The sequence below is a fragment of the Neoarius graeffei genome, chromosome 16, assembly GCF_027579695.1.
Source record: "Neoarius graeffei isolate fNeoGra1 chromosome 16, fNeoGra1.pri, whole genome shotgun sequence".
Classification (NCBI taxonomy): Eukaryota; Metazoa; Chordata; class Actinopteri; order Siluriformes; family Ariidae; genus Neoarius; species Neoarius graeffei.
Window position 1 is genome coordinate 61,404,998 of NC_083584.1, and position 26,823 is coordinate 61,431,820.

Below are 26,823 nucleotides of genomic sequence, written 5' to 3' on the forward strand. Positions count from 1 at the left end.
TGGCAAAATGATGTTTATTGACATAGCAATCGTGTGTAACGGGAAGCATTTGCATATCCGAAGTGAGCGCGCGATGGAGAGCCGCGCTCTGAGACCAGCGCAAGCACCCCCCCCAAGGGAAAATAAGGGACCCCCCCCCGAAAATATCAGCATAGTTCGAACACTGGTTGTACCAATGTTTTTTTTTTTTTTTAATTACAGAGCATAACACGTATTGTCACAGCCACTGCAAAGTGGGGCTGGAGCCGCCGATGGGAAAACGAAACTTAAGCTCTTCGGGGGAGGGCAGAGGACTCTGGCTGTGCGGGGTGTGGCATCATGTCACAGAGCGTTAATCTCGCGATAAAAATTATCGCCGTTAAAATTGAGTCAAGTTAACGCGTTAATAACGCGACATTTTTGACAGCACTAAAATAAATATTAATTTAAACAATAAAAAAAAATAAAACCACCACAGTAAAAGTACTGTCAGCCAGCAAGTGACTGAAGGGATCTTTGTTTCTGGTGGCATGGTGTGTTGAGTTCTCGCAGCTAACACGGTGGTGTTGTTAGGCCCCATCACTCAGGGCTATAGCTCCTGGGTATTTTGACCCTCGAAAAAAGGTAAGAGATTAATAGAAAACAACTGACTTGGATGTCATGTGGGATTTTGAATGTTGTAATATAATAAATGTAGCTTAGAATTTGCGTCTTTGTGGTGCTAAAGGAGAGATGTGTGAGTGAGAAATGAGATTTTTATTAAACTGATGATTAATTTTACTAGTGATTATTTAAGTCAATTGAAACATGCCTCTGTCTCCTCAGACACTGAGTGGTAATAATAATAATAATAATAATAATAATAATAATAGAGACAGAAAGTGACGTGAACAACATAAATTTAAAAAGAGCAGTGCCGAAGTCAGTAATAAAGATGTCATGACCTTTGAATGCATGTGGGTGAAAATATTATCATCTTGTAAAGTTAGATATAACCTCCCCAACCTATCGATGCCAATCTCCCTTAAAAAATACAAGCCCCAGGAAAACTGGACTGAGCCCCTGGTGTGTTCAATAGCTAGAATAGAAACGCCCCTGGGCTAACTAACATATGATGTAAAACGCGGTATCATTCTGTGTTCAGTTCGTAAATCGACGGGAAAATCGAATTCCTTTACTGTTTGTTCCCAGCATCTTCTTGACTCTGTTCAACTGTAGATCAAGTTTGGTGTTGAAGTAAAGGCTAAAGGGAGTCCTAATACCTCTTTTGAATAATTCCATGCGAAAATAACCTTCAGTAAGCTCAAACTAAAGAGGTTTATTTTAGCATGATGGTGCATGGGGCGTCCAAAATCAAGTCTCTCTTATTAGAGTCTGGAGTGGAGCCCAAATTTTATCTGTAATGGAGAGGCCGAGCTGGATCTGTTCAAATATTTGAATTGCGCCAGTTTGGTTGGTATAAACCTGTATTAAGTCCACTTTGATAAGTCAGTAACTAGGAAAAAAAAAAAACAGACTCAGAAAAAGTGAAGAATACTTATTTGACTATTTTTCAAGGAAAAAAGTGGAGAATATTTTTCAGAACCCAGGGGAACCCTGAGTATGTCATGTTCTTCAAGCTTTAGTGTGTCATTGTGAAGCTTTAGTATGCAGTTGCGTTATTAGTATGTTATTACGTGCTTGAAGTTTTAGTATCACATTAAGTTTTTAGACATTTAGTACATGACATTCTTAAAGCTAGACGGCCTTTCGATTTCCTAAAATCAGTTAATTTTGGTTCCCTCTGAAATTTGGTCATTGTAATATATGTTTATTTCTGTAATATCTCAAAAAAAAAAATCAAGCCATTCTGCGGCTGGGAAGTTATTTAATTTGAGCAAATTCCCGAGCAAATAACGTGCATGAAATCACTCACTTCACGCAGTCAAGCAGACAGAGGAAGTCCGTGTGCGCATGCGCAGGTTTACCACCTTCTTCTTCTGGGTTTTACAGCAGCTGGCATCCACAGTGTTGCATTACTGCCATCTACAGGTTTACCTTTGACCATGCACTGACAGTTCCATCATTCTGTTGCTAAACGAACAGGTGATCACACCGAGGTGCTCGCTGAGCGCCGATATTTAGTAGTTTGGTCCTGAGTTTCCTTTCCTTCACAACAAAATGCCTTTTCTTCTCGCTTTCCGTTACTGTAGTCAGTCTTTCACGTTTCATTCGCACACTCACGTCCTCCATTTTTCTCTCTGGTTTCAAATTTGTATCCCACAATGCCTTGCGTGAACGGGGAAAGCCCACTACGTCATGCATGACGTAGTATCTTGTATTGGGTCATGGTGAAGCAGGAAAAAAATAGCAGAGAATTTAGGGCAATGTGGCCCTAAATTCATTAAATTTTTTTTTTTAATAATAAAATTGGAAGTCTGCGATTCGAATTCAGTAGATTTCAGTCCACTAAACAAAAATAACTGGGTGTCGGGAAAATTCTTTGAATGACCTACACTTGAAAAATCTCAAAGGCAGTCTACCTTTAAGAGTTTTAGTATGTCACAATGTTCTTGAAGCTTTAGTATGTCATTCCAAACTTAAAGCTTTGGTAAATTAATAAATCAACATGACTTTCTTAGCATGTTATATTCTTAGAGCTTGGTGATGATATGCTCATAGACTGTACTCAGAGCTTCAGTACATACATGTTATTATGGTCTGAAAGTTATGATATTCTGAAAAGTTCAGTACAAATGTTATATTCAGCCTACATTAAAGCTTTAGCACATTATGATGTTACAGTATGATGTTATGTCCTTAGAAATTTACTGCATTATTACCTTAATGCTTTTAGTATACTAAAATATCTTGAGGGTTGGAATGTTCTTACATATATTATTTACCAGCTTAAGGTCGGTCCGTATTGTGAAATACCGTGACCGAGGTCTTGAAAATACTGACCGAGGCCTCTGGGCTGAGGTCAGCATTTTCAAGGCCAAGGTCACAGTATTTCATGATACAGACCGACCTTAAGCTGGTAAATAATATACTTATTTTTTTCTTTACCAAATTCTAACAGAAAATGAGAGCACCCGAAAGGGAAAACAAAGCCAAGGCGAGCCGCCATTTTGAATCCTCATTCACGGCTATAATGCAAATGGCTTCCTCCTCGGTATACAAGTGCACTTCCATGGCAGGAAAACAAACAAACAAACAAACAAACAAACTACATTTTGCCACCTATGTAGTCCTCTATTTATACAAAATTGAGTCATTCAGGATTCAGCCATGTTTTTGCTCGGCGTTAGCAACAGTTACAGGTTTTTAGCTTTCTCCTGAAATGTTTTCTTTTATTTCGTCTTCATCAGGGTAGTAAAACTCGCTTTCACTGTGAACACTGTCGTTATCTCTATCCATGCTGTAAAATTAATGCTATTCTCCTGAGAAATGCGAAAATAAATGTTGACAAAAAATTGCTACTATGTTTGTTGTTGCTGTGAACGAGCGAATCGCCAGAGGTCTGTAACCAGGGTCCGGATTTTAGGATTCCGGACGGCTTGCGAGCCAATCAGCGCGCACGATTTGATGTAAACTGGACCGCAAAAAAAATTAATTTTCTTACGTTTAAATCTGTAATTAGCTTATTGTACTTCAGTACTTTAGGATTTATTCGTTATTAAGTAGGTTCTTATTTACTTCTACAATCCCGATTCCAAAAAAGTTGGGACAAAGTACAAATTTTAAATAAAAACGGAATGCAATGATGGGGAAGTTTCAAAATTCCATATTTTATTCAGAATAGAACATAGATGACATATCAAATGTTTAAACTGAGAAAATGTATCATCATTTAAAGAGAAAAATTAGGCGATTTTAAATTTCATGACAACAACACACCTCAAAAAAGTTGGGACAAGGCCATGTTTACCACTGTGAGACATCCCCTTTTCTCTTTACAACAGTCTGTAAACGTCTGGGGACTGAGGAGACAAGTTGCTCAAGTTTAGGGATAGGAATGTTAACCCATTCTTGTCTAATGAAGGATTCTAGTTGCTCAACTGCCTTAGGTCTTTTTTGTCGTATCTTCCGTTTTATGATGCGCCAAATGTCTTCTATGGGTGAAAGATCTGGACTGCAGGCTGGCCAGTTCAGTACCCGGACACTTCTTCTACGCAGCCATGATGCTGTAATTGATGCAGTATGTGGTTTGGCATTGTCATGTTGGAAAATGCAAGGTCTTCCCTGAAAGAGACGTCGTCTGGATGGGAGCATATGTTGCTCTAGAACCTGGATATACCTTTCAGCATTGATGGTGTCTTTCCAGATGTGTTAGCTGCCCATGCCACACGCACTAATGCAACCCCATACCATCAGAGATGCAGGCTTCTGAACTAAGCGCTGATAACAACTTGGGTCGTCCTTCTCCTCTTTAGCCCGAATGACACGGCGTCCCTGATTTCCATAAAGAACTTCAAATTTTGATTCGTCTGACCACAGAACAGTTTTCCACTTTGCCACAGTCCATTTTAAATGAGCCTTGGCCCAGAGAAGACGTCTGCGCTTCTGGATCATGTTTAGATACGGCTTCTTCTTTGAACTATAGAGTTTTAGCTGGCAACAGCGGATGGCACGGTGAATTGTGTTCACAGATAATGTTCTCTGGAAATATTCCTGAGCCCATTTTGTGATTTCCAATACAGAAGCATGCCTGTATGTGATGCAGTGCCGTCTAAGGGCCCGAAGATCACGGGCACCCAGTATGGTTTTCCGGCCTTGACCCTTACGCACAGAGATTCTTCCAGATTCTCTGAATCTTTTGATGATATTATGCACTGTAGATGATGATATGTTCAAACTCTTTGCAATTTTACACTGTCGAACTCCTTTCTGATATTGCTCCACTATTTGTCAGCGCAGAATTCGGGGGATTGGTGATCCTCTTCCCATCTTTACTTCTGAGAGCCGCTGCCACTCCAAGATGCTCTTTTTATACCCAGTCATGTTAATGACCTATTGCCAATTGACCTAATGAGTTGCAATTTGGTCCTCCAGCTGTTCCTTTTTTTGTACCTTTAACTTTTCCAGCCTCTTATTGCCCCTGTCCCAACTTTTTTGAGATGTGTTGCTGTCATGAAATTTCAAATGAGCCAATATTTGGCATGAAATTTCAAAATGTCTCACTTTCGACATTTGATATGTTGTCTATGTTCTATTGTGAATACAATATCAGTTTTTGAGATTTGTAAATTATTGCATTCTGTTTTTATTTACAATTTGTACTTTGTCCCAACTTTTTTGGAATCGGGGTTGTACCTTTGTCCTTAAGTTCAGAGCTTTTGTACATTACTCTGTGCGTATGGCCATGTTCTTCGCACGTTCATGTGTGTTCCATAACAGTGAATATTAAAAACAACAAACAAATCCGACCTTCATTTTCACACCTGTACTAACTCCCTCACACTCCTTTAGGTATTTTATAAAAGTATTGCACAATTCTAATAAGGATCAGTACATGCATGTGTGCAAGTATGTGTGCGCAAGACATCATCTCCGTAGCAACAAGCTCTTGGACGTGTGTTCTCGTCCTTGACATGTTTGATTGACATGGTGAGGCATTGCATCAGTGTGTATCGATGTGTATTTGCGTGTGCAATGCGTACACACACGTGAGACAAAAGACACACAACTGCTGTTGCTGACTTGGCATTCATCATGTACGCGCGCGTGCGCACACACACACACAGAGAGCTAATATAAGTACATATTTTTAGCATATTTGCCATGGTAACGCCAGAGCATTTACTCTAGAGAGAGAGGGAGACAGAAAGCTAAAATGTGCAATGTTTGGCACTTTCATTTCCAGTCTCCATGGCGACAGTGACGTCTTTGTAAGTTTATTAATACAGTTTTCACCCGCCATGTTACACACACACACACTTACACTTAGGGGGAGCAATGAAGAGAGGCAGAGAGAAACATTCACCATCTGTTACATTCAGTCTGTGTGCGCGTGGGTCGTTTTATAGCTGTATAGGGCACAAGTTTAAAAACAATGAAATAATCCCTGAATGTCTGGTTGCCAGATAAGCATAATGTACAAAAGACGCTGTGAATAATTGCCTTTTTTGGCAAATTAATAATGTTGGTTGCCAGATTGAGGAAACAATTAGTGCATGAGGCGTGTGTTTGGATTTTTTTATTAAAAATTGAAGGTTGCCATACCAACACCGCAATTAGTGCATTCTGGTTGCCAGTGTGAGACGGGTACATCCCTCAGAATTCATCAGCAGATGGAGCTGTTAGAAGATATTTGGGTTGCCAGATTGAAACAGCATTTTAAATGCCTGTGTGTTCGTTTTAGGAAAGACACAGTGGTCCAGATAATCCGGTTACCACAATTTAGGGTTGCTAGGTTGTGGCAGAAACACCCACCTTAGCAGCCATGCGAGAGTAGAGGGCATTTTGATCCTGAGCTGAGGTCATCTTCTCCCGGCGCACCATCTCCTTCAGATCAAAACGGTCATCATCTGCAAAGTAACGCACACGCTCGCCAGCGACATGGGTCTCGATCTGCATGCACACGCACACACACAGGCAAACAGTTACAAGATTTAACCACCCTTGTTGATTATTTGTGGTTTAACATTTGAAAAGGTGCTCATGAGGCTTATCTGTCTCTCTCTATCACACATGCGCGCGCACACTTCAGAAGTGAAAAATAACGAGTGTGTGCGCGTGTTGTGAGGGGTGCAACAGTAATCGTTGGACTGTGCATCACTGGTTGCTTATGCTCACATTTCAAGGGATCCTCCAGTGGATTTATTCTCAAGCTTATTTTAAGTAAAAGTAGCCGCAGCTTTCAAAAATCAAACGTTCATTTTCAGAGACCGAATGGTGTTCGAGAAAAATGAATTTTCTTTAAAATGTCAGATGGGCTTCCTGTGTTGGTGACGTATGCGATGACGTCATGTAGTGGTCGCTTGGAGCAACTCAGCTGTTTATATTCTCTGCTTGCATCATAGTTTTGCAAGCATTTTACCAAATTTATCAGTTTTTAAATAAGTATGCCTCATTGCGTAGCATATAAATGCCACAATGACTGCATTTCCACAGAGAAAATGTAAAAAGTGTGCTTGATCAGCTGTGGCAGAGGGCCACCGACAGAGACTGGCTCTGACACGAGACCTCGGGCTGCAGATCTCATCTCATTATCTCTAGCCGCTTTATCCTTCTACAGGGTCGCAGGCAAGCTGGAGCCTATCCCAGCTGACTACGGGCGAAAGGCGGGGTACACCCTGGACAAGTCGCCAGGTCATCACAGGGCTGACACATAGACACAGACAACCATTCACACTCACATTCACACCTACGCTCAATTTAGAGTCACCAGTTAACCTAACCTGCATGTCTTTGGACTGTGGGGGAAACCGGAGCACCCGGAGGAAACCCACGCGGACACGGGGAGAACATGCAAACTCCGCACAGAAAGGCCCTCGCCGGCCCCGGGGCTCGAACCCAGGACCTTCTTGCTGTGAGGCGACAGCACTAACCACTACACCACCGCGGGCTGCAGATTTTTTTTTTTTTTTAAACACATGTATTTGACTATAAAATTATACTAACAGTCCAACAGTAATATTAACATTATTCTCATCTCATTATCTCTAGCCGCTTTATCCTGTTCTACAGGGTCGCAGGCAAGCTGGAGCCTATCCCAGCTGACTACGGGTGAAAGGCAGGGTACACCCTGGACAAGTCGCCAGGTCATCACAGGGCTGACACATAGACACAGACAACCATTCACACTCACATTCACACCTACGCTCAATTTAGAGTCACCAGTTAACCTAACCTGCATGTCTTTGGACTGTGGGGGAAACCGGAGCACCCGGAGGAAACCCACGCGGACAACATGCAAACTCCGTACAGAAAGGCCCTCGCCGGCCACGGGGCTCGAACCCAGGACCTTCTTGCTGTGAGGCGACAGCACTAACCACTACACCACCGTGCTGCCCCATATTAACATTATTCTTAAACATAAAAGTGACAGTATTTGATGGAATGTTACACCCATTAGTGTTTATTGTATCTCTCTTACTGCTTTCTTCTTCCTTCTCCCTCCTTTAGGCTCCACGTGCTGGGAGGGGCCACTCACTGGCCATGCTCTTCCTGACTGGTCTGTTCTGAACAAGACCACTTCCTGCTCCGCCTCCTCCTGCACAGACACCTGCGAGCAGGAAAATCGATTACATAAACACGAACCGTACTCTCTCTCACACACACACACACACACACACACTCTCTCTCTGAACTCACCTGTTTGGGTTTGTGGGTGTGATTCTCTCTCGCCTTCCGTGCAGCCTCTAACTGAGCTTTCAGAGAGTCTGTTAAAGCCTACACACACAAAATATTAATTATTCAACACGGACATACAGCAGAAGACAATATGCAAATGAGATGAAATATATGCAAATGAAGCAACAATATGTAAATTAGACTTCTAACAAATTAGCGTCCTGCTGTAAGACAGGAGTACATGGTGTTTAGTATATTAGTTATGTGCCAGTTAGCTGTAATGGCTGCGATGAACCCTTTGCACTTCAAACACTTCCATGCTAATTAATATGCACTTTCTGTGGAGGATTATCTTACAGGAACATGACTCTAACGGCAGTGTGGGATTTGAGCCCGAAAACACCACCTCACCGTATTCCCCATGATCTCGGCCTTGACAAGTTTGGCCCCGAGTTTATTCATCTCCTCATCTGTCAGGAGCTTAACAACTTCTTCCTCCTCCTCCTCTTCCTCACTCTCTGAGCTGGAATAAGAATAATAAGAAACAGCCTTCAAATACATATAGTTTCAATCTGATTCGCTAAAATCCAATTCTGCCATCCACAACCACCGATTCCTTTAGCCAGTCAGAGCAAAGCTATTTATATATTTCAATTTAAACCACACCCCCAAAAAGCTGCCTTTTTATTTTTAAATCTTAGTATTTTCGTACCAAGCTAAAATGGCATATGAGAGAGAGAGAGAAAAAAAGGGCGTTTTTCAATTTTAAAAAACATAAAATTTAGAGAAATAAAATCAAAAACTTTGCAAAAGCATCTCATGAATTAATGTTAAATAATTGAAGTGTCAGGTATATTCCGTTTAATTCATTACATCAGGGGCTGCACGGTGGTGTAGTGGTTAGCGCTGTCGCCTCACAGCAAGAAGGTCCTGGGTTCGAGCCCCGGGGCCGGCGAGGGCCTTTCTGTGCGGAGTTTGCATGTTCTCCCCGTGTCCGCGTGGGTTTCCTCCGGGTGCTCCGGTTTCCCCCACAGTCCAAAGACATGCAGGTTAGGTTAACTGGTGACTCTAAATTGAGCGTAGGTGTGAATGTGAGTGTGAATGGTTGTCTGTGTCTATGTGTCAGCCCTGTGATGACCTGGCGACTTGTCCAGGGTGTACCCCGCCTTTCGCCCGTAGTCAGCTGGGATAGGCTCCAGCTTGCCTGCGACCCTGTAGAAGGATAAAGCGGCTACAGATAATGAGATGAGATTCATTACATCAGGCCATCCTTAAAAAAAAAAATCCGTTTCCTGTCCACCGGGTGAGCAAAAAAATTCAGTCGGGAGGGAGGGATTTTTATATATATATGGATGGATAAGAAATCGCAGTGCTGTGTTTGCTTTTTCTTTCAGTACTTTTTTATTACAAAAGCAGACACATTTAATAAAATATGACGGTTTAATCAACTGAAACTTGTACAAAAACTTTAAGTTAGCATTTTAAACGCTGACTGCAACATTTGCAAAACTTTTACAAAGGTACTTAAAATGTCCGACACACGGACTTTTTGTAGTTCTAAATCGAGCGTTAGGCCGAGTTCGGATGAAATTACACTATTAAAATGATCACTGAATGATTTGTTTTTCTGAATCTTTACTATTTTGTTGTTCGCTAGAATACCATTTTGCGATTTCACACTTAAGCAAATGTTTGAAAACTCCGGATCGCCTTCCTTCATGGTGGCTGCCGTTTTTTTGTGCCGCACGGCACATGCGCAGAGCTGATTCAGTTCAGAGTGCGTGCGCACTCGGCGGAGGCAGTAGTGTGTCGGGGCCGTCGGAGGGAACAGAAGCAGAGATGACGCTTATTTTGTCTCCGGTAAACCAGTCTTCTCTCGTTCAATTACGTGCTGGCATCAAAAGACACTGTTGATTGTAAATGAAGCCAAACTGAGTGGTTGGAGTGTATTTTCATACACAAATGGAGAAATGTTGGCTGAGTGTGTAATTGTGTCGCCCCACTGCAGACCGTTGTCGTTGTTAATTCATAGCATGCTCAGTTGCGTGAATGTGTCATGCACCGAAAATAAGAGATTTACAAGCCAGGAACGCCTCATGATGCAATACGCAAGAAAAGAAAGAAGATTTACTGCCATTTTACTTTGTATTTGAGTAAAGTGAATAAATAAATGGTCTGTGGAAAATACATTTAACCCTGGGAACTGCGTGCACAGGAGTTTATTTTGTGTTTACTCCCCCCCAGCTGGCTACTTATTTGTCATGGCTGGCTAGTATGAGCCTTAGTAGAAAGCCCTGGGAATGCGGAAATGTCAAGTTCGATTTTAGATTTACGAACCCCCAAAAAAATGTCGAAAAACCGGCGTTAAAAAAAAAAAAATTTCAACCGCACAAACGGCACTCACCCGGCCGGTAGACCGGAAACAGAAAATTTTTTAATAATGGCCTCAGCATGCAAGGATTTACCCAATTCATGATTCAATGCAAGTGACAATATGAGGTTCACGATTCAATTTTCCCCCACAATATTTTTGAAAATTGTATTACCAAAAAAAGCAATATTTTTCCTCTTATCAACTTAAATATATATTTTGGTTAATTAAAAAAAAAAAAAAAGCTTTCCCCCCCTTTTCTTAATAACCAACAGTAATTATTTACCCACATTTATAAAGGTTGGAGTAAAATATGACCGCCTATTAGCTAAAATATTCATTTTACTGAACAGAAAAAAAAGTTAATAACAAAAAGGCCTTTTCTTAAGAAAACACTTATGAACATTTGTACTGCTTCCATTTGCTTCTCTTTTCTTTAACTTTCAGCAGTCTGTAAAAAGAAGTCTCTGATTTCTTGTTAAATATCTATTTGTACACAGCAGCTCTTTCACATTATAGATCTGTTTTTTTGTGCCTTTTTGTGGCATTAGAGCTGCATTACTTCCGCCTACAGTGAAGTCACGTGTATTCCCACCATTATATTTTGCCCTCTGCTATTTAAACACAGTTACAGCTAGAAAAAAAATAATAATAAGATTGCGCTGCCTGACAAAAATCATGATTATTTTATTGATTCGAATCATCATAAATTTGTTTCGTGATTTATCGTCACACAATATATCGTTACAAGCCTATCATTAAAAAAAAAAATCTAAAATCTTTACTGTGGGCTGAAACAGAATCAAGTGCAAATGTTTGCATACCTATAATTTATTACATTTAGCATTTTATGTTAAAATTACACTACGTTCAGACTGCAATCTGAAACGACCCATATCCGATTTGTTGTGAAATCCGATTGTTTTGTTAGGCTGTTCACATTACCAATTATATGAGACTTGTATGCGATCTCCAATATGAACGGAAAACGACCCAAAAGTGTCCCGCATGCGCAAATTGACACGTAATAAGCACATCTACGTAATACGTAAACAAAAAAAAAAGCGCACTCTTCAAGTTTGCAAGTAAAGCATGGAGATGAGGCGAGACCTGGCGATGTGGTTTTTGTGGCGGCGGCGGAACTCACACAATAATCTGATTAATGTGGGCAGCAGACTAATGAGACCGAAGGTGTCAAATTACTGGAAATTTCCAGAACAATCTTATAATCTTGTAATACAGGATGGTTTAAGTTATAAATCAGTTATAGAAACTGTTTTATTTAATCAGGCTAGCAGATCAACATCCAGGTCCCTACCAAATCCACCATTAGCTTGATCAATTCTATAAAAGTCTATTTAAATTCTGAAAACTGTACAAATGTTGTTGTTTTCCACCAAAGAGGCGGGATTAGCCAACGCAGAATAGTGACGTTTGTCTCTTGTTGATGACGTGTAGGTGGCATGAATGCGACCTGTCCGGTCAGACTGCAGTCGCATGTGAAAATAACGGATATGCATCGGAATTAGGACCACATATCCAAGCGGCCTGGGTCGCATGTGAAAAAATCGGATCCGTGTTGTTCAGACTGTCAATAACAAATCGGATACAGGTCGCATATGGGCAAAAAAATCGGATATGGGTCGTTTCAGGGTGCAGTCTGAACGTAGTCTTACTTTCATTATCATGACTGCTAAAAATGGTCAACTAGACAAATGTTAAGTTATTAACTGTGGGGGGAAACATCTAAATTATACGCCTGCACCTGGCTTTCTGAGTGTACTACAATATAAATGTTCTCTGAGCAGCTTCTGCATTGGAATTTTTGCTTCTTCACTCTTCAAGATTTCAAATAGGATTTGGAGACTGAGAAGAGCTTTCCAGCAAGAAAACGAGGATGTGTAAACTTTTGCACTCAGCTCTATTTATAGGCCATTGTGATGAAAGAATTCACAGAAAAATGAACATGCTCATGAAAACAGTCTGAAACACAGATTATCAGTCAGCAACGGGATAAACTATCTGATCTCTCTCTCTCTCTCACACAAACTAATTTGGGATGCAGCACAAAGAGGTCAATCAAGTTCAGGTCAGTGCGCGCGCGCACACACACACACGACGTGATAATGAGGGACTCACTTCCTTATAAGTCAATCTGAGCTCTGTTTAACAATTTACAGTGTGAGAATGTTAATGTTTGTTTAAATTCATCAGGCGCGCGCGTGTGTGGTGTGTGTACACACAACACTTGTGTTGCATGATGGATCAGTTGTGACCTACAGCTCCCACAGCTGTGTGTGATCTCATCTCAGTAAGATAAGCACACGCGCACCCCCCAGATAAATACAGCAAACACACACACACACACACACACACACACACACACACACACGTGTGTATTTTCTTACCTGCTCTTCTGCACCGGTACAGTCCTACTCTCTTCCTCCCTCTTTGGTGCCCCTGACTCCTCCTTTTCATTCACTCCAACCTTCTTCTCTTCTCTCTTCCTCCATGCTGGGACGACATCATCATCATCATCATCATCTCCAGGTTTTAGGAACTTTCCTGTGCTCTGACTGGATGAGGAGGCTGTCAATCCAGGCCTCCTAAAGCCCACCCCCAGAGGCAGGAAGTCATCAGAATCGGAGGGTTTGAAGAAACGTCCTCGTTCTGTCTCTGTCCTTCTGTCTCTCGTCATGTCCTTCTGTCTTTCTAGATCCTTCTCTCGCCCTCTGTCTCTATCTCTGTCCCGTCCTCTGTCTCCTTCTGGCCACCGATCCCTACCCATATCCCTCTGTCTTTCCTTATGCCTCTCTCTGTCACTCTCTCTGTCCTGGTCTGTTTCTCTCCTCCACCCCTGTCTCCTTCTGTCTCCCTCGCCTTTCCTCCTCATGTCTCTCTCGTCTCTCCTCTGTGAGAAGGCGGCCTCCTCGGCTTCCTTCAGTCTCTTCTGAAACTGCTCCACGGACTACAACACACACACACACACACACACACACTTCGATAAATCCCCCACATGAAGGATTTTATTTGCACAATGAAGAACCCGGACTGATTTTACTGCCACAGTTTACTGTGGACAAGGACTGACTGGGGACGGAGCCTGCAGGATAGAACCTGATTGGTCAAACATAATGAGTGATCACTAAACTGGTTTATATCAGGAGGCACAGCAGAACAGAACAGCTTCACTACACTTGTGTTCCACAAGAGAATGTTTAAGGTGATTGCGTGTGTGTGTGTGTGTACCCCGTATCTCTCGGCCACCACATCATCCAGGCTGCGCTGCTCTCTCTCTGCCTGCTCCTTCATCCTCTGATATGACTTCATGAGCCAGCTCCGTCCTCCATCATCTACCACGCCCGCTGAGAGAGAGAGACAGAAAGACAGAGCGATACAGAAATATTTAATATACTTAGCAGAGAAAAAAAAAGTCTCTCAACGAAAGCAAAATAAAATTTCCTGCCAGATTTCAGTCTTGATTTTCTTCATACTCATATGTTGATCAACGCCAAATCACCTTTAAATTACCAAGCCTGTTCACAATGCAGCTGATTAACATTTAACCACGCCCACAAAACTCCATAAAAAGGCAAAAATTACAGGGAGATTTAAAATGACAAAACGGTGAAAACGTGCCTTATCTGTATAGCCAATATTATGGAAGCCCAATGCTAAAACAACTAGAGCAGGGCTTTTCAAAGTGTGGGGCGCGCCTCCCCTAGGGGGCGCCAGGGGGCACAACATGAGGAAAAATAAACCAGAATAAAGTTACTATTGCGGACATTTAGCAAACTTCAGCTAGCCTTTGCCAGAGACAAAATGGATCGATTTTTAGTACCTAAAGCTACAGTGAGTGAGGAGACAGAGTCTGGGCCAAGCAAAAAAAAAGAAGGAAGCATGACCACGATTATTTAAAGTCTGGATTTTCATGGACTGGATCTGAAGATGCTCCACTGCCACAGTGTGTTGTCTGCCAAGAGGTGCTAGCTAACGATGCTATGAGATGTTTAAAATGTGTAAAAAAGGATGTTTTAAAAAGCACAGATGTTTAAAATGTGTTAAGAAAAGAGGTTTTAAAAAAGCAGATGTTTAAAAAGTGTAAAACAAGATGTTTTAAAAAAAAGCACAGATGTTTAAAATGTGTAAAAAAGGATGTTTTAAAAAGCACAGATGTTTAAAATGTGTTAAAAAAGAGGTTTTAAAAAAGCAGATGTTTAAAAAGTGTAAAACAAGATGTTTTAAAAAAGCACAGATGTTTAAAATGTGTAAAAAAAAAGGTTTTAAAAAAGCAGATGTTTAAAAAGTGTAAAACAAGATGTTTTAAAAAAGCAGATGTTTAAAAAGTGTAAAACAAGATGTTTTAAAAAAGCACAGATGTTTAAAATGTGTAAAAAAAGGTTTTAAAAAATCTTTTTAAAAAAGGTTTTAAAAAGCACAGATGTTTAAAATGTGTAAAAAAAAAAGAGGTTTTAAAAAAGCAGATGTTTAAAAAGTGTAAAACAAGATGTTTTAAAAAAGCACAGATGTTTAAAATGTGTAAAAAAGATGTTTTAAAAAAGCACAGATGTTTAAAATGTGTAAAAAAGAGGTTTTAAAAAGCACAGATGTTTAAAATGTGTAAAAAAAAGAGGTTTTAAAAAAGCAGATGTTTAAAATGTGTAAAAAAGATGTTTTAAAAAAGCACAGATGTTTAAAATGTGTAAAAAAGAGGTTTTAAAAAGCACAGATGTTTAAAATGTGTAAAAAAAAAAGATGTTTTAATAAAGCTCATATGTTTTAAATGTGTAAAAAAAGATGTTTTCAAAAGGCAGATGTTCAAAATGTGTAAAAGAAAAAAAATAAAAATGTGTACAACAACCATTTTTTTTTAATACGAATGGAACATTAAGTATAGCAACAACAAAAGTTGTAGGAGGGGGGCGCTGTTGTTTATTTGCTCTCTGAGGGGGGCTGACTCTCCCACACTTTGAAAACCCCTGAACTAGATGAAGGGGTGTGTGTGTGTGTGTGTGTGTGTGTTTGTTTGTTTGTTACCTTTAGTAACTGCAGTACTGGCACCTTCCTCCGGGGGCAGTCCACTCCCTCCATTCTTCCAATAGGGATTCAGCTCCAGTCTGTGAAGGCCAGCCTGAAAGATATAGTAGATGGGCGGGGCTTAAACACCACCCTTCAACCTTAGAGGTGTGACGATTCAGTTTTCACGATTTTGACCTTCCGATTCGATCTGAATCACGATTCACATTTTTTGTCCTCTATTTTATAACTGATGCAAATCACTGTCAATATTCTGTTAACCGTCAGCTTAGAAATGTCGAGCAATAAAAAAAAAAAAAGTCGTGTTGCCTTTGCATTCTTTATTCAGACTCCAGTCACTCCACTGGCTTTGAATGTAACCATGAACGTATCACAGTTCAGTCATTTTTGGAACATTTTAATTTTCATTGTCTCATTTAAAGAAGTCCCAGATTCGATTCGTTGAGGTTTAGACGCAGATTATTCACGAAACTTCGGTTTCACATCGATCTCAGCTGTTGGATGGTGCCGCCGAATAGGATTCTGCATGTTAGTGGTATCGCCATGATGAGGAAACTTAGACTCACACAGCTTACACAACACTTGTTTTCTGTCATGAGACAGTCAGAAATGCTTCCAAACTGGGCTTTTAAAAGCCGGTGGCTTCAGGAATTCCGAGTCGTCCACCATGTGATTCACAAAGCAAAGTGTGATCTCGTGAGATTGCTATAGCAACCACAAACATGGCTGCGCCCACGTACAGCTCTGGATGCCGAATCAAATTTTTAATATCAAAATTATGCCGTTTGTTGAAATTTATGTATCTAGGGATGATTGGGTATTGTTAGTGAATCGTCATTCATTAAATTTTAATCGATTTTTGAATCACGGACTGAAATGGATTGATTTAATCGTCACGCCTCCATTCAACACACACACACACACACCTGTTCAAGGCTCTGTGCTTTTTCACGCTCCGCCTCTTTCTCCACCTCCTTCTCTGCTCGTCGCTCGGCAACTGACGTAGTCTTCAGGGCCAGGAAGTCAAAGGTCATCCACTCATCTCTCTGCTGAAGGGCCAAACATTAAACAAGGAGTGTGAGTGAAAGATCTGAGTGTATACACACACACACACTTCACTGACAAATACACTGATAAAGAAAGCATCAAAAACACTTAGAGTGTGCACTTGATGTTCATCTCTCTCTCAAACTCACACTCCCCTAACCTGCAGCTGAAGTTGAGAATGGGTCATTCCATGTCAATTCACACACCCTCCCCAGTGACACCTCTTCAATTTGCCTGATATTTATTTTATTAGTGCCTTATGATGTCAAAAGAAAGAATCAAAAAATTTTAGCTTCCTAGCTGGAACGGTTTTTGAATTTTGGCCCTTCAAAGTTTGGGTGCCACGCCCATTTTTTGGGGTCCGGGAATTGCGCACTTAATTTGCAAGCATTTTTGGAGGCCCCTATCTTTTGTTCTAAGGGGGATATAGACCTGTAAATTGCTATATCTATGTATTCTGGCCCTGTCTATCAGATTCTGCACCTAAAAATAGCACAGGTTTACTAACTTTATAGATATTAACCCCTTAAAAGTGGATTTTTTTAATGACACAATTTTTTTGACATTTTGGGGGTCCATATCTTGGAAAGTTTTTATGTTGATGGGGTTTCAACTGATTCATCATCATATCTGGGAACTCTACTGTGTACTTAGAGAGTTTCAGGGCACTCAGAGCTTTGGTGGGGGTACAGGAGGGCCCCAAATATGGCTTCGGGACAAAATTACCATTTGGTACGCCCTACTTCAGGCCATTAGTTGGCCATGTGGGCACATGATGACCGGAATGAGCCTTTAACCCTATCAACAGACACCTTTTATCAAACTTTTAAGCCAATAAAAACTTTGATTATCCAACTCCTTCAATATAAACTAAGCATTTGTATATGGTACTGTTTTTGCATATTTTCTGAAAAATCCTAAGTCTGGAAAGTAGGTCAACTGTTGTTTTGACTGCCTATTCATGTTTAAGGTAGTAAAAGCACACCCATATAGTGATTTTAATCTATGGGAAGATTATTTATACCCAATACCCCATTAGTTATATTGACAATTACAAGGGATAAACCCTTATATATATTTTCCCCTTTTTACTAATTGATATGCTAATTTTCCCCACATGAGTGGCTAGGGGCCCCTTCCCCTTTTCTTGAAAAAAAAAACCTGATGAGTCTAGGTTTAACTTCCAGATCGGATGTCAGAACAAATGTAGTAAAGCAACCTGGATGTTTTTCTTGGGATCATCCCCTTGTTTGCATCTTTCCCTTTCCTGTTTGAAAGATGCATTTAACTATTAAGTGTATAGTGGTCAGAGTTTGGTTGGCTACAGGGAAAGGTGTCAAATGTAAAAAAAAAAAAAAACAGCATCGTGAAACAGCCAGGAAAGGGTTTATCCCTTGTAATTGTCAATATAACTAATGGGGTATTGGGTATAAATAATCTTCCCATAGATTAAAATCACTATATGGGTGTGCTTTTACTACCTTAAACATGAACAGGCAGTCAAAACAACAGTTGACCTACTTTCCGGACTTAGGATTTTTCAGAAAATATGCAAAAACAGTACCATATACAAATGCTTAGTTTATATTGAAGGAGTTGGATAATCAAAGGTTTTATTGGCTTAAAAGTTTGATAAAAGGTGTCTGTTGATAGGGTTAAAGGCTCATTCCAGTCATCATGTGCCCACATGGCCAACTAATGGCCTGAAGTAGGGCGTACCAAACGGTAATTTTGTCCCGAAGCCATATTTGGGGCCCTCCTGTACCCCCACCAAAGCTCTGAGTGCCCTGAAACTCTCTAAGTACACAGTAGAGTTCCCAAATATGATGATGAATCAGTTGAAACCCCATCAACATAAAAACTTTCCAAGATATGGACCCCCAAAATGTCAAAAAAATTATTGTGTCATTAAAAAAATCCACTTTTAAAGGGTTAATATCTATAAAGTTAGTAAACCTGTGCTATTTTTAGGTGCAGAATCTGATAGACAGGGCCAGAATACATAGATAGCAATTTACAGGTCTATATCCCCCTTAGAACAAAAAATATGGGCCTCCAAAAATGCTTGCAAATTAAGTGTGCAATTCCCGGACCCCAAAAGTGGGCGTGGCACCCAAACTTTGAAGGGCCATAACCCAAAAAACGTTCGAGCTAGGAAGCTAAAATTTTGGATTCTTACATTTGACATCATAAGGCACTACGAAAATAAAAATCAGGCAAATTGAAGAGGTGTCACTGGGGAGGTTTTGGGCATTTGTGTGAAGTGACAGGGAATGACTGGAATCCTAAATGGCTCCCTGATCCCTAGCCTATCATGAGCACTACGTAGTAAGCTAATCTACACAGCAGATTCAGCAACGATCACAAACACCAACAGTCTCACTGTGGTGAATTTGCTGTGGGCGTGTCTCAATCCACACATTCTGTTCACTATGTAGGCCACATAAACAAAATACACCTCACCATCATCAGTCTTGATCACAAAATGGCAGACTAAAGAAACAGAGCACTGTTTGTGGTTTGGAACAGAGCACGTGCTCTCTGGAAAACCAGGATGAAGTAGCGCACGCGCGCACACACACACACCAAAGATTTACTTACTTGGCCACTATTGGTCGAGATACTCGTGGTCTGAGCCTGGTCCGCGACCTTCCATGCTTTCTCTGCACTTCCGGTTGGGGGCGGAGCTTCCACCCAATCATCAGAGTCCTGTAAACAATCAGCATGGAAACACAACTTACATGTAAACAAACACCAAAGGTATATGACAAAGAAGACTTGTAAACAACAAACATTAAAATGTTTTTAAACAATGACCACATAAGTGGATCAGATAAACACTTAGCACCAGGGACGCAAAGTAAAAACACAATACAAGCAGGCTGACAAACGCTGAAGGTGAACATGAAAAATATAAACGACCAATTACCAAAGAGGCACAATAGATGCTAATAAAACAAGTAAACAATCAATCAATCAGTGAGGAGACAGAATAAAGCTGGACGAGTCGGATCCGACCTCAGAGCTATCGGACGAGCGATCGCCCTGGGATTTCAACTTCTCTTTCTTCACTTTCTTCTTCTTCTCCTTTTTCTTTTTGGATTTCTCCTTTTTCTTTTTCTTGCTTTTCACAGAATGGTCCTGAAAAACAACAACAACGTAATTGAAAGGCGGGGCTTCAGTTAGGGCTGCTCGATATTGGAAAAAAATCAATATCACGATTTTTTCAGTAAATATCGATATCGCGATTTTTAAAACGATATTTATACACCTTTTTTTAAAGCCCTGATCATCAACACCTGAGGCACCGGGCCACATTTTTATAGTACAGGCCTCATAGGCTACCTGTCAACCCTTCCCGTTGTACCCTGAAACGCCTTTTACTTAAACTATTTACTGTGCAAGCGCGTACTTTGCATAGGTCCTATAGCCTGCACAAGGCTCACGTTCTCCTCACTCAACATTTCCGATCACAGAGGATGGAGCCAGCGCTGGTATTACCAGTGATTACTGCGTAATGTCCACACTGGCTCGTAGCCAGCCAAGGATAAAATCTCTCTCTCACACACACACACTACAACGTAAGCTTGTGTGTTGTTAAGACACCAACATTAAACACGCACAATATAGAGACAAGTCCTTAAGAATTAACATACATGAAAATAGGCTTCTCTTCCTTCATCTTCCAAATGTGGACTCCGCTATCTTTTTGGCATGTCAGCATTGAAATACCATTTGCAGAGATATTTCACTCGCCATTAGGAAAAGTAAAAGCAACACATGATTAGGGCTACATGATTAGCAGGGGGACACCGTTTTAAGCGCACGGAATTTTAAAAACAATGTAATTACATCTGAGTCCGTCTACATCGCGCAATAAACCCGTCCTTAGCAGAACCTACTTCAAAGCATGATGCTAGCTGCAGATGCACAAGTCAAAATCAAATGAACCCAAGTAAACATGCCGCGGCGGGCAACATTAATAACCAAATTGCCTTACCTTAAAACGCTGCCTTGACCACAGGACGACTCGCAATTATTCCACTTAAATCCACACGGTTTAACACATCTAACACAGCTAGCAAGCTGGATATGTGCTAATATTGTTGTGCTTGTTTTCTTCCGTAGATGCCATTTTTACATTACCCAGTCCCACATCCAAAAATATGACGTAAATATATGTTAATTGTATTATTATAACTATTAGCAAGCAAATCAAACAACATATTAACAAATCAATATATCAAATCACCCGACACGTATGAAAACAGAAGAACTGATTTTTTACTGTTGCGGAGATATCGCGGGAGTAGAATGGATGCAAGGCTACGGTGTGCCTTAGGGGACAGAAGGGTTCGTTTTACCTTACTGTCACGTCAATGTTATTGTTGTTTTATTGCCATTATAGAAATATTGTGCACGTCCCTTTCGACAAATGACAAAAAATCGTTTCATATCGATATTATTAATTTTGATATCGTTTGACACCAATATCGATATCGTGATAAAAATACGATATATTGCACAGCTCTAGCTTCAGTGGAGAGGGGCGGGCAGAACGCTAAGAAAATTCTGCTAAGGAAAAAATAAATAAATAAAATAAAGAAATAAATACTGGTTGTCCACTTATGTAGATCCAGAATTTTTTACAATATTTCAACGACATTTTTCATAGTTAGAAACCTGCACTACTGTCAGAGCTGCCGTGATGGAAAATTCATCAACACCTTCTGACCAATCAGATTCAAGAGCACTAAGAGTATTATATAAACTGTTAGAATGACACTGTTAGGAGCATTACCGTTGACTAGTTAATCAGCAGTACTTTAGTATGTTATTACATTCATAACACACACACACACACACCTCACTGATCTGCTGCAGCCGCTGCTCAACATCTGGGAGCATCCAGGTGTCTTCACCGCGAGCCTTCCTCTGCTGCTCTCTCCACTCGGCTTCCTCATACTGACGCTTGGCCTAGAGAGAGAGAGGGGATGATAAAGGTTTCGTTTTAAACAGGCTCCTGAAGCCTTTCCTTTGTCGTAGTGTGCGTTTAGTCTGCTGCTGAGGTCACACTGGGCTCCAACACTTTCTAAATAATTCTAGCTCTCTTCAGCGAGTCAGAACATTTGGCACAACTCACCAATAAGATTCTCTTTCTGCTCACACTTGTTTTTTAATTTTTTTAATTTTCAGACCGCGGAAATTGGTTCATGACGTCGTACAAATCCTCTCACTTTTCATACAGATGCTGGAAGGAGGCCTCTAGAGATGAGAGTCTAGATCTGACTCCACATATAACTCCAATTTCCAATAAATAAAACATATATACACACAGTGCTGAGCGTAAATGAGTACACCCCCTTTGAAAAGTAACATTTTAAACAATATCTCAATGAACACAAACAATTTCCAAAATGTTGACAAGACAAAGTTTAATATAACATCTGTTTAACTTATAACGTGAAAGTAAGGTTAATAATATAACTTAGGGTGTATTCAGACCAGGACAGTTCGATAGTTCACTTGCTTTGGTCCGAACCAAATGTTTTTTTTTTATTTTTTCATTTTGGTGCGGTTCGCTTTCACACTGTACATTTTAGTAAGCGGACCAAAATCTGTCAACAAAGCCACGCGCCCTGAGGTCATTCAGCTATTGGTCAGAGACGACACGCGCACAAAGCGTTAAGTTCAAAAGTAGTCATGGAGGCTTTCCGTGCTGTTATTCTTTTTAATGTCATCAAAGCTGTATGTTTTTCCAGTTTTTACTGTTTTCACAATTGTGCGATTACTATGCTGTTGTACAAGTAATTTATCAACGACGACGACAAAGGGCAAGGCGGCTACGGAGGATAGCGCTGATGAGCGCACATCATGTTGTGACAGTTCTGGCTCTTCACGCAAGACGGAGGAGGTATGTGTCGGGATATTCGCCTTATCCATCGTAATAGATGAATTTCTTTTTTGCGACACTAGTACCGCCACTTTTTGAAAGAATGTCCCTGATTTGAATGTAGGTCTGACGGAGTTTCTTCACTTTTAGCCGACATTGTTCTGGGGAGCGCGTGAACCCCTTCTCCTTCATTTTCTCACTGAATACAGCAAACACGTCGGCATTTTTGTGTGTTCTCTCCAAAAGCTCAGATATGTGGACATCTGCCCATATATCCACAAGGGTACGCGTTTCTTCCTCGGCCCACGTTTGCCCCCTACTCATTTTTTGTACTCTGTAGTCTAGCCTACCACTGGTCTGAATGACTGAACGACTGTTGTAAGGTTCCCTTGACAACCGAAACAGTGTTTGCACTTTGCGGTGGAGTGTCAAGACTCTGTTTCCCATAATGCTCGACAAATGACGGAAGCTCCCGAGGTACAAAAAAGCAAAACTGTCGGATTAGGTCCGGTCTGCTTTCACACCTCCAAAAGGTCCGCACCAGAGTTCCTTTGGTCCGGACCGAGTCCGACCTTGCAGCTCGGTCTCGGTCCGCTTGTTTGGTCCGGACCAGAGTTCGGTGGTTTGTATCCAGACCAACCCAAAAGGTCCGGACCAAGGGAAATTTGGTTCGTTCGGTCCGGACCAAACAATGTAGGTGTGAATACGCCCTTAGATTACACATTTTTCAGTTTTACTCAAATTTAGGTGGTGCAAAAATGAGTACACCCCACTGAAAGTCTCTGGAGCAAAGCTAAACTGTAGACTACAAATGTCTAATTCAACAAGAATACAATCGTAGGTGAGTCTAATTAGTCATTACACAGATATCCAGCAGACAGTGGACTATAAAAGGGTGTTACTTAAAGAAAACCCCTTCCCATTTCATGCTGTCAGCAAGCGCACCACATGGAAGAGAAATGACAGAAGACCTGAGAAAGAAAATAATTTCTTTCCACCACAAAGGTGAAGGCTACAAGAAGATCAGCAAAGCTTTACTTATCAGTCAGAATACTGTAGCAAAAGTGGTGCAAAAATTTAAGAAAGATGGGACTGCAACCATCTCACAAAGACGTCCAGGTCGTCCACGGAAGTTAACGCCTCGACAGGAGCGTCTTCTGATGAGAAGGGCTGAAGAAAATCGGCATGCAAGTTCACTGCAGTTATCTAAAGAAGTAGAAAGCCAAACTGGGGTGACTATTTCCCGTGACACAATACGGCGTACACTGCAGAGGAATGGCATGCATGGATGCCGTCCACGAAAGAAGCCTCTCCTAAAGCCCAGGCACAAAAAAGCCCGCCTAGAGTTTGCCAGGGCCCATGCTGACAAAGATGAAGACTACTGGGACTCTATACTCTGGAGTGACGAGACCAAGATGAATGTTTTTGGAACTGATGGCTTCAAAACTGTATGGCGTCGCAAAGGTGAGGAATACAAAGAAAACTGCCTGGTGCCTACAGTGAAACATGGTGGTGGCAGTGTCCTTATGTGGGGCTGCATGAGTGCTGCTGGTGTCGGGGAGCTGCATTTCATTGATGGCATCATGAATTCACAGATGTATTGCTCTATACTGAAAGAGAAGATGCTACCATCACTCCGTGCCTTTGGTCGTCGTGCACTTTTCCAACATGACTAAACACACATCTAAGGCCACTGTTGGATTTCTGAAGAAGAACAGGGTGAAAGTGATTCAGTGGCCAAGTACGTCTCCTGATCTGAACCCAATCAAACACCTATGGGGAATTCTGAAGAGACAGGTTGAGCATCACTCTCCATCCAGCATCCAGTCACTAAAAGAGGTCGTTGTTGAAGAATGGAAAAAGATTGATGTTGCAAAATGTCTCCAACTTGTTCATTCCATGCCTAAAAGACTTGGTGCTGTCATTAAAAATCATGGAGGCCATACAAAGTACTAGATGTAGTAGTTTTTGTTGTGGGGTGTACTCATTTTTCCACACCCTAATTTGAGTAAAACTGAAAAATGTGTAATCCAAGTTATATTATTAACCTTACTTTTTCATGTTATACAACCCTGATTCCAAAAAAGTTGGGACAAAGTACAAATTGTAAATCAAAACGGAATGCAATAATTTACAAATCTCAAAAACTGATATTGTATTCACAATAGAACATAGACAACATATCAAATGTCGAAAGTGAGACATTTTGAAATTTCATGCCAAATATTGGCTCATTTGAAATTTCATGACAGCAACACATCTCAAAAAAGTTGGGACAGGGGCAATAAGAGGCTGGAAAAGTTAAAGGTACAAAAAAGGAACAGCTGGAGGACCAAATTGCAACTCATTAGGTCAATTGGCAATAGGTCATTAACATGACTGGGTATAAAAAGAGCATCTTGGAGTGGCAGCGGCTCTCAGAAGTAAAGATGGGAAGAGGATCACCGATCCCCCTAATTCTGTGCCGACAAATAGTGGAGCAATATCAGAAAGGAGTTCGACAGTGTAAAATTGCAAAGAGTTTGAACATATCATCATCTACAGTGCATAATATCATCAAAAGATTCAGAGAATCTGGAAGAATCTCTGTGCGTAAGGGTCAAGGCCGGAAAACCATACTGGGTGCCCGTGATCTTCGGGCCCTTAGACGGCACTGCATCACATACAGGCATGCTTCTGTATTGGAAATCACAAAATGGGCTCAGGAATATTTCCAGAGAACATTATCTGTGAACGCAATTCACCGTGCCATCCGCCGTTGCCAGCTAAAACTCTATAGTTCAAAGAAGAAGCCGTATCTAAACATGATCCAGAAGCGCAGACGTCTTCTCTGGGCCAAGGCTCATTTAAAATGGACTGTGGCAAAGTGGAAAACTGTTCTGTGGTCAGACGAATCAAAATTTGAAGTTCTTTATGGAAATCAGGGACGCCGTGTCATTCGGACTAAAGAGGAGAAGGACGACCCAAGTTGTTATCAGCGCTCAGTTCAGAAGCCTGCATCTCTGATGGTATGGGGTTGCATTAGTGCGTGTGGCATGGGCAGCTTACACATCTGGAAAGACACCATCAATGCTGAAAGGTATATCCAGGTTCTAGAGCAACATATGCTCCCATCCAGACGACGTCTCTTTCAGGGAAGACCTTGCATTTTCCAACATGACAATGCCAAACCACATACTGCATCAATTACAGCATCATGGCTGCGTAGAAGAAGGGTCCGGGTACTGAACTGGCCAGCCTGCAGTCCAGATCTTTCACCCATAGAAAACATTTGGCGCATCATAAAACGGAAGATACAACAAAAAAGACCTAAGACAGTTGAGCAACTAGAATCCTACATTAGACAAGAATGGGTTAACATTCCTATCCCTAAACTTGAGCAACTTGTCTCCTCAGTCCCCAGACGTTTACAGACTGTTGTAAAGAGAAAAGGGGATGTCTCACAGTGGGAAACATGGCCTTGTCCCAACTTTTTTGAGATGTGGTGTTGTCATGAAATTTAAAATCACCTAATTTTTCTCTTTAAATGATACATTTTCTCAGTTTAAACATTTGATATGTCATCTATGTTCTATTCTGAATAAAATATGGAATTTTGAAACTTCCACATCATTGCATTCCGTTTTTTATTTACAATTTGTACTTTGTCCCAACTTTTTTGGAATCGGGGTTGTAAGTTAAACAGATGTTATATTAAACTTTGTCTTGTCAACATTTTGGAAATTGTTTATGTTCATTGAGGTATTGTTTAAAATGTTACTTTTCAAAGGGGGTGTACTCATTTACACTGAGCACTGTTTATATATATTAAAAAAAAAAAAGTCATTTCACTCAAAAACGTCACACTGAGGAAGATAAATGCGTCTGAATTTCTGGTTTGTGTTGACCAAGCACAGAGCTAGTCTGCTTGTTGTGCGTGTGTGTTGTTGGAAGTACATGACGTCACATTCATTCTCATCACTGGTGTTTGTGTGAGTGTGTAAAGCTAACACAGCTGGAAGGGAGATAACAGCACATCACTAAGATTTAAAAAAAAAAAAAGTGTGTAAACGACACATCACAAGTACGAGCTGTTCACGAAAGAGTCGGCTCTTTGAATCAGTTCTTTGATTCAGTTCTTAAAGGAGATACGGAGAACCATGGCCTCACTTTTCGTTTATAAATGCCTTGAGACCTCAAGAATGGCACAGGAATAGTTTTCAGCGTTAACAATAAATCT

The 26,823-nt window shown here is 40.8% G+C and overlaps 1 protein-coding gene across 1 annotated transcript in view; it reads right to left on the reverse strand.

The window, feature by feature from the left end:
* The window catches only part of cwf19l2 (CWF19 like cell cycle control factor 2), a 51,813-nt gene that overhangs the window by 18,309 nt on the left and 6,681 nt on the right, over window positions 1-26,823 (reverse strand). The window contains exons 2-12 of the mRNA XM_060943319.1: window positions 21,578-21,688; window positions 19,730-19,852; window positions 19,313-19,420; window positions 16,591-16,713; window positions 15,665-15,758; window positions 13,877-13,992; window positions 13,036-13,595; window positions 8,668-8,779; window positions 8,278-8,355; window positions 8,060-8,188; window positions 6,394-6,531 (exon numbers count right to left, since the gene is read on the reverse strand). Of these exons, the coding sequence (XP_060799302.1) occupies window positions 6,394-6,531; window positions 8,060-8,188; window positions 8,278-8,355; window positions 8,668-8,779; window positions 13,036-13,595; window positions 13,877-13,992; window positions 15,665-15,758; window positions 16,591-16,713; window positions 19,313-19,420; window positions 19,730-19,852; window positions 21,578-21,688 (1,692 nt within the window). The remainder of the gene's footprint in view (window positions 1-6,393; window positions 6,532-8,059; window positions 8,189-8,277; window positions 8,356-8,667; window positions 8,780-13,035; window positions 13,596-13,876; window positions 13,993-15,664; window positions 15,759-16,590; window positions 16,714-19,312; window positions 19,421-19,729; window positions 19,853-21,577; window positions 21,689-26,823) is intronic.